The sequence below is a fragment of the Phalaenopsis equestris genome, unplaced genomic scaffold, assembly GCF_001263595.1.
Source record: "Phalaenopsis equestris unplaced genomic scaffold, ASM126359v1 Scaffold000223, whole genome shotgun sequence".
Taxonomy (NCBI): Eukaryota; Viridiplantae; Streptophyta; class Magnoliopsida; order Asparagales; family Orchidaceae; genus Phalaenopsis; species Phalaenopsis equestris.
In genome coordinates this window covers 519,420-533,008 of record NW_018164665.1, presented here as the reverse complement: position 1 = coordinate 533,008, position 13,589 = coordinate 519,420, and the positions used below count along the sequence as shown (strand labels likewise).

At 34.7% G+C, this 13,589-nt stretch overlaps 1 protein-coding gene across 1 annotated transcript in view; it reads left to right on the top strand.

The window, feature by feature from the left end:
* LOC110023203 (alpha-N-acetylglucosaminidase) overlaps window positions 1-13,589 on the top strand; it is a 133,033-nt gene that overhangs the window by 82,379 nt on the left and 37,065 nt on the right. Inside the window, exons 14-15 of the mRNA XM_020722501.1 lie at window positions 8,551-8,649; window positions 11,346-11,456. Of these exons, the coding sequence (XP_020578160.1) occupies window positions 8,551-8,649; window positions 11,346-11,456 (210 nt within the window). The remainder of the gene's footprint in view (window positions 1-8,550; window positions 8,650-11,345; window positions 11,457-13,589) is intronic.

Below are 13,589 nucleotides of genomic sequence, written 5' to 3'. Positions count from 1 at the left end.
TGTGAGTGGGATTGATGACCTTTGAGTGCAACATCGAACAAGATAAAATAATGACTCGTGACATATAGTCTAAAATGGAATGAGATGAGGCAAAGCAAAGAACACCTCATATCATGTGAGTTGTCTGGTTATAATATTTAAAGTTGATAAAGTATTTAGAAGTATTATCAAGTATTAAAAATATATAACCTAACCATTTTTAAATTTTATTTACCCTTTACACTTCAAATGTCAAATTGATTTTAATTTGAGTCATTGCTCAGTCTCAAGCCTCAGATGTGAAAAGTGGAGGGTTGCGTTAGGCAGTCGACAACCAGTAAAATTTATCCGAAAATTCATGACATGAATTCTTTTAGCTATTGTGTAAATGTTAGGGCACCTCCTGGAAGCGACATATTGTATGATCTGAATACAGTATCGACGTCTGGGTGTAGTGTCAAATAAGGGTTTTCACATTACCGACGGATGCGGGTAAAGAAGTTAATCCATGAAACTAATATTAGGATAGGATTTTGGAATATATGTACTCTCACAGTCTAATTAATGAAATTAGTTGATATTATGATTCATAGAAAAATAAATATTTTATGTATTTAAGAAACTAAATGGGTTGGTGAAAGACTAAGGAGATTGATAGCCTAGGTTTTAAACTTTGGTAATTAGGTAAAAGTCGAACTAGAAATGGTGTATGTGTACTTATAGGTGAGAGTTTGAAAGTTAATGTTGTAAAAATTAATAGAATTTGAGATATAATTATAGTCATTAAGATTGTTGTTGATACCAAGATTCTTAATATTATAAGTGCTTATGCTCCTCAAGTAGATTTAGATATAGGTTCTAAAGAAAAACTTTGGAATGATCCAAAAAAATTAATACAAATGATACTTCTTGAAGAAATATTTTTTATTGGAGGTGATTTAAATGAACATGTCGGTAGAGTAGTAAAAGATTTTAGAAATATTCATGGTGGGTACAGTTTTGGAGTGATTAATGAAGAAGGTAGAATCATATTAGATTTTGCTTTAACGTGTGATTTTCTTATTGTTAATATTTTATTCAAGAAAAGAGATGAACATATTATTACTTATAAGAATGGATCGAATAAAACACAAATTGATTATTTTCTTATAAGAAGAAGATATCGTCGAGAATATAAGGATTTTAAGGTCATTCGTAGTGAGACTTTAAATATTCAACATTGATTATTACTTTTTATTTTTAAGATGAAGAATTGTAAAATAAGGAATACCAAAAACTATTGTCATAGAATTAGATAGGGGCACCTAAAAGACAAATAAAATTATTTTTATGAGTAACTTCAAGATTTCGAGATTTGGGTTTTTATGAAGAAACAAATTCTATGTTGGATAAAGTAACAAACACCATCAAACAAGTGACAAAAGATGTACTTGGAGAATCAATAGAAAAAAAATTTAAATAAAAATAGCTAGTGGCGGAATAAAAATGTGCTAGAAAAGATAAAATATAAAAAGTTATTTTATAAAATTTATAAAATGGTTTTCAATGAAAAAGTTGAGAGCTGAAAAAAATTTAAAATGACACCCCTAAGGAGTCTAAGAGAACAATCTGTGATGTTAAAAATTCTGCTTTTAGTGATCTTTATCTTAGTTTAAATACTAAAAATGGTGAAAAATATATGTATACACTAGACATACAAAGAGAAAAAAAATATTTAACTCAAGTAAAATGTATATATTTAACTCGAGTAAAATGTATTAAAGATGAAAATGAAAAGTTGTTTTTTTTTAAAAAAGATATTCAAAATAGGTGGGTGAGTTATTTTGATGAAGTTTCTGAAAACTCGATCAGTCGTATTAGTAGAAAAGAATTTGAGGAGGCTTTAAAGAAAACTAAGAGTGGAAAACCTGTAGGATCTTATGATTTCTCAATTGAAGTGTGGAAATATTTAGGAGATTTGGGAGTTTCTTGGCTTACTAAACTCTTTAATATTATTTTAAAAACTAAAAGATATCTAAAGAGTGAAGGAAGAGTATTTTGGTCCACATTTTTAAGAATAAGGGGGATCCACAAGAGTGTGAAAATTATAGAGGAATTAAGTTGATGTGTCATACTTTGAAATTATAGGAGAGGGTAATTGAGCATAGTTTAAGACGTATTACAAATATTTCTCATCAGCTTGGATTTATGTCGGACAAGTCTATTATGGAAGCTATACCTTTATATACATTTATTGAGAGGTTTGATGGAGAAGTACAGAGAGAGTAAGGAAAATCTACAGGTGATTTTTATTGATTTAGAAAAGCTTACGATGAGGTTCCAACAGATGTCCTTTGGAGAGTTCCAGAAAAGAAAGGTGTTGATATGACTTATATTCAAGTCATTAAAGATATGCATAATAAAGTTGTTACTTGTGTTCGAACAGGAGGATTGACCAATTATTTTCCTATTTTCAGTTGGTTCACATCAGGGATTGGCTTTAGGCCCATATCTTTTTGTTTTAGTTATGGATGCTCTTACTTGACATTTACAGGATGATGTACCTTGGTGTATGCTTTTCGCTGATGATATCCTTCTTGTGGATAAGACTAGAGAAAGAGCTTAAGAAAAACTTTAATTATAGAAGGTCTATATTGGAGTCTAAGGTCTTCACTTGAGTAGAACTAAAACTAAATACGTGGAATGTAATTTTAGTAGTAGTAGCTATAATGACTGAGTTGTAACTATGTGTGATCAAATTATTAAAAGGTGTGAATGCTTTTGATATCTTGGGTCTATTGTTCAAAGTGATGGTAATATAGATGGGGATGTTATTAGTAGAATTCAAGTTGGTTGAAGTGGAGGAATGCTTCGGGCCTATTGTTTGATAGAAAAGTACCGCTTAGATTGAAAGCAAAATTTTATAAAATGGTGGTGAGACATGCATTGCTCTATGGCGCAAAATGTTAGCCTTTAAAAGAAAAGCATAAAACTAAGTTATGTGTTGCCGAGATGACAGTGCTTAGGTGGATGAGTGGCTTTACACTTAGACAAAATGTGAAATGAATATATCCATTATAGGGTTGGTGTGGCTCCTGTGGTGGACAAAATTAGAGAGTTATCTTAGATGGTTTGGTCACATTAAACGTTGATCATTTGATGATTCAGTTAGGAAAGTAAATGTTTTAGATTTGACTTATGTTAAGAAAAGAAGAGGTAGATCTAGAAAGACTTGGGCATATTGAATAAAAAATGATCTTAATTTATTAGAACTAAATGCAAATATGACACTAAATAGGACGAAATGGAGAAAAAGGATTCATGTAACCTATAGGAAATGAAGTCTTTGTTGTGTTCTTAATGTTGTTGTTGTTGTTGTTGTTGTACTGCGAGTCATCTTTAAGTTGAGAAAACTAATCTGATATTCTTTAAAAATTGAGAAAACGTTTGCCAGTAGTTAAAAATTGTGTACTTTGCAATAACTTGTTTAACAAAAACATCAGTACAAACAAACATATTCAATGAAATAAAAAAAGAAGTGATAATATAGTTCTCTCAAAGCAGCTTGATTGAAATTATATTTTCATCAGGTTGTAACTCTAAGGCTCCGTTTGGGGCGACTTTCCCTTCGCGGTGCGGCGGAAGGCCGCAGAAAAGCTTCGTTTGGCGCGACGTTTCAGTTGCGTCTGCCGCGAAGGCAGCGAATCTGAGGGAAAAGCAGGCCGCGGGATCGACCCCGCGGCTCCGCTTCGCTCCCGCGTCCCCCCTTTGCTCCTTCGACATTTTACGCAGGTGCCCTCCTATCCCTTCTATTCGTGATTCCGTCTTTCGTTTGCTGTCAGTGGAGATCCTCTATACGGACACCTCCTGCGACGCTCGAACCCTTTTGAACAACCTTCGCTTGCCCGCAGAGCTCCTTCATGTCGCAGCCTCTTCGGTCTGCCTCTTCCACCCGTACTTCTCCATCGCTCTCGAGTGTGCATCCAAGTGTTTGCCCTCATTAGGTGATTACTCCTCGCCATGGCCTCGAGAAGACGGACCTTGATCAAGGTCATTGTTCTAGGGGACAGCAGGTAAGAGTCTTGCTGCAATGCTTCATTCTCTTGATCCCGAATTTTTCCCACAACATTACCTCCGATTTCAATCATTTTGACTTTTTAAGCCTTTCCTTCACCTTTTGAATGCATAATTTTGGTGTCTAATTTCAATCTACAGGGGAGCTGATTGTCGTTGCATTCTATAGGGGAGCTGATTGTTGAATCTTGGTTTATGATATTAATGTTTTAAGGTCATTTGACAATCTCCAAAAGAATGCCACAATATACTTATGTATTTACATATCTAACATCTAAACTGTCAAGAGCGAGACAATAGTTGAAATATGTTCTTATGTTTTTTTTCTCTTAAATTTTTAAGTGTAATCTTAAGAACATGTAATTTCATACCTGCTTGGTTATATTTCTTTTCAGCTACAAGGGATGATCATTTGTTGTTTTGCCTTATTTTAAGTTGGTTGTACAGTTCATGATTTTCTCATTGCTCATTATTAGTTCATTGGTGTATATGAACTTTCTGCTCTGTTTAGAAATGAATCTCATTATTAGTTCATTCGTGTATATGAACTTTCTGCTCTGTTTAGAAATGAATTTCTGCTTCTGAAGTTTCAAAAATATGGCTGTTATAGTCTTCTTTTAAACATTTTTAGTAAACAGGGGCTTTATGGTCATTTTTTTCATAAACAGCTGACCCACAGCTGTTTTCACACAGCAACACCAAACAAACAGTCAGCTTCCCCGCAGCAATTTCCTGGGGCAGCGCAGCAGCAGCTGAAAACCGAGCTGCAGCTGCGCCAAACAAAGCCTAAGTGTGCTTAGCTGCATGTTGCAAGCCATTAGTTGCTTATGTCTTATTTTCATTTCATTTAATTATTGCTTTTTGGTTGACATTTGATCTGCATTTCTATTTACCCACCGCATAATATAATAACTTCTACTAGGAAATATTTATCCATTTAAACAATATTACCGCATTGTATTACTATATATGCATTATTATATGTATATGTGTATGTGTGTGTGTCGCTCTCCGTCGTGTCCATCGTAGCTGCAGCATGAATCACTGTTCCGTCGTCTTCGTCGTAGCTGCAGCTCCCTGTCTCTCCTATTGAAGTCGAGCGCTCATAGTCGTCTTCATTGTCGACAAGGATCGCTACTGCCGTCGTCGTCTGATTCCATTGACGACGACACTCTCTCGCAGTCCTCCCCCGTAGCCGACGACATCGCGGCTGTCTCCTTGCTCTCTCCTAACGAACCGAGCCCGACAGCACCCGGGAGATGGCATCGATGCATAGTTCCTATGCAAATGCCCTTGCCAGCGACTTGTCCATTTCTGCTCGTGCCCCTCCTCCAGCTTCAGAGCCTGGTTTTGCTATCGGTAAGTTTTGCAATGTTCCACATTCGTTCCACGAGACTCTTAAAGGTGGAGGTGATCACACTTTTATTAAAAAGTTTGGGGAAAAAAATGGAAAGCCTGCACTTATTCTCACAGAGGATGAAACCGGTGCTCTCGCGTCCTCTTAGCGTTTTGCCCTTGTGGGGAAATTCCTATATGGTTACCCAAAACTGGAGATCATTAGAAAGAAGTTTGATGCTATGAAACTATTAGGTAGTTGGCACATTGGATTACTTGACGGTCGACATATACTTATTTAGCTATCTCACGATGTTGATTACACTCGCATTTTCTCTCGGAAAGCTATCAAGATCGACAATCATTTTATGAAAATTTTTTAGTGGACTGTAGGTTTTGATCTAGAAGCGGAGTCCCCTATCATTTCAATTTAGATAAAATTTCTGGGGTTAAAATTACATCTGTTCAATATGGAAATCCTCTATTCTTTAGCAACTGTTTACTGTAAGTCTCTCAAGGTGGATAGTCCTACGCTTGCTGCCACCAGACCTTCTGTGGCTTGTGTATTAGTTGAGAGAGATATCACTCAACCAACTCTGAATGAGATATGGATAAGCACTATTCACAACGGGTATTGACAAAATGTTGAAATAGAATCACATTCTCCTTATTGCTCACATTGTAGTATGTTTGGCCACAGTTCAAATATTTGTGAGAGTTTGCATCCTCATCATAGATCCAATATCGCTAAAGATCAGCCATCTACCATCATTGCTGAGAAGGTGCAATCCGATCATCCTTCCAACATCGCAGTTCTAGATGTCGCAGTTCCAGATGAAGAAGAACACCTTACTACAAGTACAGATCCAAATGTGTTGATACCACTTACTGTTATTGAAGAAGCCTCACTTACATGTCAAGATACACCAGAGTGCTCTTTTGGCCCGAAAAAAGATCAGCTGGCACAACAAGTATTTGCCTCTAATGTTCAATAACCTACACATATTCTGCACACTTCAGACCAATCTGTTGATCAGATGAGTCAATCCTCGGATGAAGAATGACAGGTCTACACGAGAAGGAAGAACAAGAACGGAGGACGACTCGAGCTAGGGAATCTATTGGATGATACATTAGTTACTACTGACAATGACAATTATCTTACCAACTTATTAGATTGTTCATTGCCTAGAATTAGAGACAGAGACAAGACCAAATTGGGTCGCTCTCTAGCCAATTAATATTTTGTATTTCGACACTTTTAGGCTTTTTCTGCAAGTCTCTAATTTATTTTTCTAATATTTTCTCTTTTTTGAAACCATTTGATATGGTGATTTTTTTGTGGGCTGGTGCCATTTTTGGGATCTCCCACAAAATCTATATTTACGCTACTTTTTATTTATGTATTAGCCTTTGGGCTTCAAAAAAAAAATATGTTGTTCAATGTTTCTACTTAATATAATTTTAGTACATATTACATGTGTAAAATTTTCTAATTATTTTTTATATATGATTTATGTGAGCGATTGCTGATGCGGAGTGGTTTTGATTTCAAGTCAATTAAATTCGGAAAATCATAATTATGTGTTTTTGTGGCAATCAAAATCTCTGAGATATTATGTAATTTTCAACTACTATTCATACTTTTTCTTTAAGTTATGATACACAATTTTTTCACTCTATTCCTTTTTTTTATATTCTTTTTTTTTATTCGAGCGGGACATAAAAAAACTACTGATGCATTTTTATCATGCTTAAAAAATTTGCAATATTTTATGATTTTAATGATTTCCTTGTTTTAAGTAATTATTTCAACATTTAAACTTTATAGATAGTTTCTTATTGATTACTTTATTTTTATTAATAAAATTTGTTGTATTATTATAAAAGATGTACAGATTACATGCATGTTTTGATATGAACTTTATTATGTCACGTCCATTGCATGGATTAATAAACTAGTAAGCTTTATTTTGTTCAGTGTAGTTTACGTACCTTTGCATATTTTTATATTTCTTGTAGCCGGTTGTATTTTTGTGCCTGAGTTCTATCTGTAGCCTGTGTTTTTCACACTGTTTTCCATTTTTGACTTTTTGCATTCGAGAAATTAAAGTATGCGCCTATAATCATCTTTATGCTACACCATTTTATTGTTTACACTGAACATCTTAAAAATCATTTCCTCCTTTTTCTTTGTAAATTGCACTTCTCTTCTCACATTTGCTTAGTCAAGCATAGTACGAGTATGTCAAACATTTTAGTCTAAAAAAAAAAAAATCTTGTTGACCTGATATTTGCAAATTTATTATGGTTGTTTTTTCAACATCTTGATCTTGTAAACTTTAAGTAAAACTTTTTTACTTTTGTTTTTTCTTTTAAATGTGAACCAATTGAGTACACGTAGGCATTCTAGAAGTAGCATGAACCACTGGGGTTATGGTAAATTCCTCTTATTGTACCTATGTGTGAGTACCTTCCTTCCTCAGTCATTTATGATTGCTATCCTTGATGAAATTTAACCTTGAGGCCAATAATAATGATTTTCCTGTTTCATTATTAATTTCAACCTGTTAACTTTTTTGTGTTTTTTTTTTCTACTTACCTATATCATTTTACACACTCCTTAACTGAATGTTTTGACATTGAACTGGCTTAGATGTATATTAAATTAATTGATAAAGGCATTTCAGAAGTTGTGCAAACATAAGTCAATGCTTTTTACCCAGTCATATGAGGCGGCTTGCATACCCTTTTTTTCATGATTATTTATCATTGTTATCTTTTCAGAAAGTTTGCCTTTCCATCGATTGAACGATATTTAGTATCCTTTCATATGAATTATGCTACTGTAGTGCTTTTGAGTTCATCTTATTTCAGTGCCGTTTGTCGAGCCATCTTTACAACAACAACAGCAACAAAACCTTTATCACTTTGATTTAAAAAAAAATGTTTTTTATCCCAGGGGAAGGGAAATTAACATTTTCATCTAAAAAGCTTTAAATGTAGTTATTTTCACCTTTATTTTATCTCTCAACATCTTTGTTTTAGGTTGCTCTGAAATTTGCTACTAGACTATCTGTTTATCCTTCACTGTTTTGTGGACCCTAATAGGAAATAGATTATCGTAGTGGACTTTCCAAATTCTATGGAATACTATTTATATCTACGTGTTCCTTCTTATAGGTTGGCGTTGGCATGTGCATGGAAGGTATAGAGCATAATCCAGTTGTCTATGAGCTAATGCCTGAAATGGCATTTCGCAGTCACAGCATTCAGATCGAGGTAATTTTTTTCCTTATGAGCTACAGCGCAGGTTTTTTGAAATGCATGAAGAATATATGAGGATGGAATTGCTATTTATGGCATTATTAGTTGTTGCAGTTGAAATATGGAAATATTATTTTCTTTTCGGGATGCATTTTTAGAGTGAAGTACTGCATTGAAAAGCAGCTCTTGGCTCCGCTGTGAAGAGTGGGGGAATGACAAAGCACAGAAATGTATGCAATTGTTGAAGAGAGCGTCCAATGCCCATGTTAACTCGGAACCACGAACCACACACACTAATTCCCACGACCAAACACACGCGAGACATGTCTCGCGTGTTTGCCTGGACCGAACCGGTCCAGGTTTACTTCCTTCTAAAGGGTCGGCCAGTGTTTTTGGGTGACTTCTAGTTATTCCCTTGTTATATATTTGCTTTCATGCTGGTCCAAGGTTAGTTTATTGCGTGTTGTGTATGATGGCCAAAAAGGTATCGTGAGGTTATTCTCTTGTTATATATTTGCTTTCATGATGGTCCAAGGTTAGTTTATCGCGTGTTGTGTATGATGGCCAAAAAGGTATCGTGAGGCAAGTATGTGAAGCACACATGTGTACATTTCTAGTAATATATAGATTTTTGAGTCTACATATCAATCCCATGAGAAAAAGTTAAAAAGTAATTCTAACAGGTGAATCTCCAATTTACTAATTTATTGATCCTAGTTTGACGTGATCACAATCACAAGAGTAGCAGTCTACAATCTTAACTAAACCATGAGAAAATCAAATGACAAGATCAAAAAACTACTGGAAGCACGAGTTTTGAGTGTTCTTCGAAAGGGAAGAGGCCCGTGCTTCTTGAATCAGGTATAGTGTTTTTGTGGTTCTCTAATGACTGAAAAGTTGTTGTAAGGAAAGTTGGTTAAGCACACAAGTGTATGTGTTATGTAAAATACAAATTTTTTTGTTTGCGTATCGATCTCACGAGGAATGCTTAAAAGTAATTCTGACAGGTGAATATCTAGTTTGCTAACCTATTGAATATAGTTAGATTTGATCACAAGCTCAAGAATAACAGTCTGCAATCCTAATAGAACAATGAAAAAATCGAAGTCAAGATCAGAAACAACTGGAAGCAAGAGTTTGGGTTCCCTTCTGAGGAGTTGAGGCTCATGCTTCTATTACTCAGGTGTAGTGCATTTTCATTGTTTTCCTAGCAATTCTCCTATATGATAATTTTCAACCAAGGACAAAGTTCTTCTTAGCCTATGCTTAAGTCATAAGAAGAGTTAAAGGTATATTACAGGTATGCGGGATTTAATCATGTTGCGTTTCTCAGGACTCCTTGGATCCTCTATTTTGGTTGTAAAATCCTAATGACAATATGTCTATTCCACTAGGTTTTCGTGTGTTAGCCTAGTCGTTCTACTAGGTGATGGTCAGAAGTCTCAGATCAAAAGTGTTTTTAACATCCTAACTGGCCAAATCGGGAGTAAAATTAAATGCAAATAATTGACAAAACAACATATATGCATGAAAAGTGCAGAAAACATATATGGAGAAATCACATGCACAAAGTCACGAGAAACAGCGTACCCTTACATCACAGAAGCACGAAAGAGATTTAACTTCGAGACATGAGATGAAAAAACGAGAAACAATTCATTAAAACCATTAAAGAAAGACAAGTATACAAGTAAAAACTTTCAACCAAAGATTTTACTCTACACAAGCCACGATCCTGGCCGGACAATGAATTCTCTCTGCAATCTTTCTCTCACACAAGCTACACCTTTATCTTACAAACTCCCTCTTAAAGTACAAAGAAAATAATCCTAGAAGCTTTCTCCCTAAGGAATGAGAACCTCCAGGGCACTCACAAAATCCTCTTTGTAGAAAGTATTAGTCTCCAGCCATCACCAGATGTCTCCTATCGCTCCAAGGGGTGTATTTATAGCTAGGGCTCCTCTAAAGGCAAGAAATCTTCCCTAAATTGCTTTTTGCATACTACGTGTGCCCGTGCCTAGTGCGAGTGTGCTATACCTAAAAAGAGATTGGCATAGGTGCACTGGGAAGACTGCAAGGGGGCGTTGGCTTGGTTATCGTGGGGTGCGGGTGCACTGGGGTGACGGCATGGGTTGGGTGTGGGTGTGCTAAGGCTCTGACGGATGCATGGTGCAGGGGCACTTGCTCTGGCACAGGCGCGCTTTTTTAGTGGCGTGGGTATGTCGTTTTCTTTGTATTGGACCACGTGGGTGTTCGTTACATTCGGCGTGAGTGCGCCAAGCCAATTCTCTTGATTTTCACTCTTTTTTGCCCCTAAATTTCCTCTTTTCCTTCTCGAAGTAGTTTAACTCTGTAACCTGCAGAACATGATAAAAATTACCTTTCCTACATGTCATATGATCATAAAATATGCAATAAAAAAAGATTAACAAACTGAAAAATTATGCATATTTTATTCGCGTCAAAATCCCCCAAATTTATTATTGAAGTATGAGGAGGGATTGTTTTGCAATGGACTCCTTAAAAGAACGATTAGGAAATGAGAGAAGAACTGCTTGTACTCCTGAATAATGTTTCATATATTTGTATTAATATCCAAATTTCATCAAATGTACACTGTATGTCTTATTGCTGTATTATTTTCTCTCATATCGATTTTGGAATTTTTCTCTGGCTAAGTATTTAGTTTTATTGCTTTAATTTTGATTCAGGGGTGGCTAAAGAACTATTCATTCAGACGATATGGCCAAGCAAATCACCAGATTGAGGAAGCATGGAAAATTCTTTACCACACAATATACAATTGCACTGATGGAATTGCAGTATGCTTTCTTCTTTGAACTTTTTTATTTATTTCATCATGATATTTTTTAAATTAAATGACTGCCTGATCATCAATGCCATCATGTTATTCTTATGTATTTTATTAACTTTAAGGATTTGAAATTAGCAGCCTTTATGCATAGTACTGGAATTTTTATTTTCTTCTGAACCTCAACATTACTTTGGTTATAAATATTTATTTACATCACTATTTTCTTGCTTTTTCTTAACATGAAGAATTTGAAGCCAATGATTTCTATGCTTATTCCGTCTAATATTTTAATGTATTTTAATTGAAATGTGTCCTTTTGGACTTTGATGAATCTGTAGAATTTGAACAATTTTGACAACTAAAAGAAAAGATATTTCTTTACATGATGAAGAATGATCTTGGTTTGATCAATCCATGTTTAAATGCCCTACATGCACTAAGTGATATGGAAAATATATGGATGCAATAATAAAAGAACTGTATACTGAGAAAACAGTAGAATTCAGCAATATTTTAAAGACATGATTATAGGTGCTGTGCGATCAACCTACACTTGACTTTTGTTGTAGCTGCTTGCAAAATTTAGAGTTGTTTAAAAGTGGTATAGATTTCATCAGAGATCAAGAAGACAAGCTGGGGATGGGAGACCATTCCTCAAATGGTACGGAAAAGGTGTGGTCATCCTTTGTATAGTGACTACATTATTCCTTTTTGCTACAAGAATCATAAATAAGGGCTAGGTGAGTAATTATATTACTAAACTTCAAAAAATTTTATTATTTTTAAATGTATGCTTGCTTTCAATTATATTATATTTCAGTGAGATTTAAATTATAACATATTCTTTATATTTTAAGATGAAAAAGTATGTATGTTAATTAGTTGCACAATGACTTTCCTATAAATTTATTAGATTATTAAATGACATTTAGATTCAAATACAGATGCATATAACATTTCATTTACACATTAAATACACAAAGTTCACGAAATTGCACGAAATCGGACTTCAATTAAGCAAAGTTATTAGATTCTGAGAAATGTATATTAGATTATTAATTGACTATTAGATTCTAGTAAGAGTGCATTTATTCATTAGTTGATAAATGTCAAGTGACTTGTAAGAAAATAATGTCTGTTATGAAGAATAAAATAGAGCATATATGAGTGTTTGTATGTGCATGCAAAAAAGGGAAGTTCACCTCCTTGTAATTCAAGTAGAGGATGCCTATAGGCCCGCACACGTAAATATTATCATGTCACTCCACATAATTGTGATGTTTTGATCGTTAATTGCTATGTCGATGGGAGAATTCAAGCAGGGGCGAGAATACACATTTTTCACCTTTGACAATTGTGTATATTAGATAACAAATCACTTTGCCGAAGGATAATATTGGTCAGGAGTGTGTTAGATTATGTTTGACGGTGCTCTTGAGATAGATGTGAATGTTAATAGTATAAACTAGAAGTATTGTTAAAGATTAAACATTGAAAAGTAAAGTTAAAGCTAATGCATCTAGAAGTTTGAGTTATTTCCATTAGCTAAATATCATGGAAATATACATTAGATTATTATAAGATTTTATGTAGTGAAATATAAAAGATCAATATTAAATTAATTTTTTTCTTGTAGTTTGGAAGTGTGATTATTCTACTGGGTTATCTTAAATAGCTCACTATATTGCTTTAATATTTTTCAAGTTTTTTTTGTTTAAGATGAATATTAGTCTCTCTTGGCTCGGCTCACTGCCCAGGTGAGCGATAGTGTTCCTCCTCCTCTCTCTCCTGCTATAAAAACCCCATTTCAGGAGGATTTTAGGGCTGGCCGAAATTTTTGGAGAGGGTGTAGGTGCTGCCAAAATCTCTTCTAAATCTCCTTAGTTCGATTTTCGATTTTTCTTGCTCTGTTCATCTCGTGTGCTTGAGCCCTTTTGGAAGTGTTGTGGAGAAAAATCTGTGGAATTTCTGGAGCTCTCTTTCTGGCCTAGATATTCTTATACTTGATTTTCTGGCGCATCAGGAGGTAATAATTCTTTCCTTTTCCCCTCCATTTTGATTAGCTTGGCCTGCAAAGGGATTCTTAGTCTTGTAAGTGGCTTTTGATTAAGCAACTGCTATACAAAACTCGTGTGTTCGC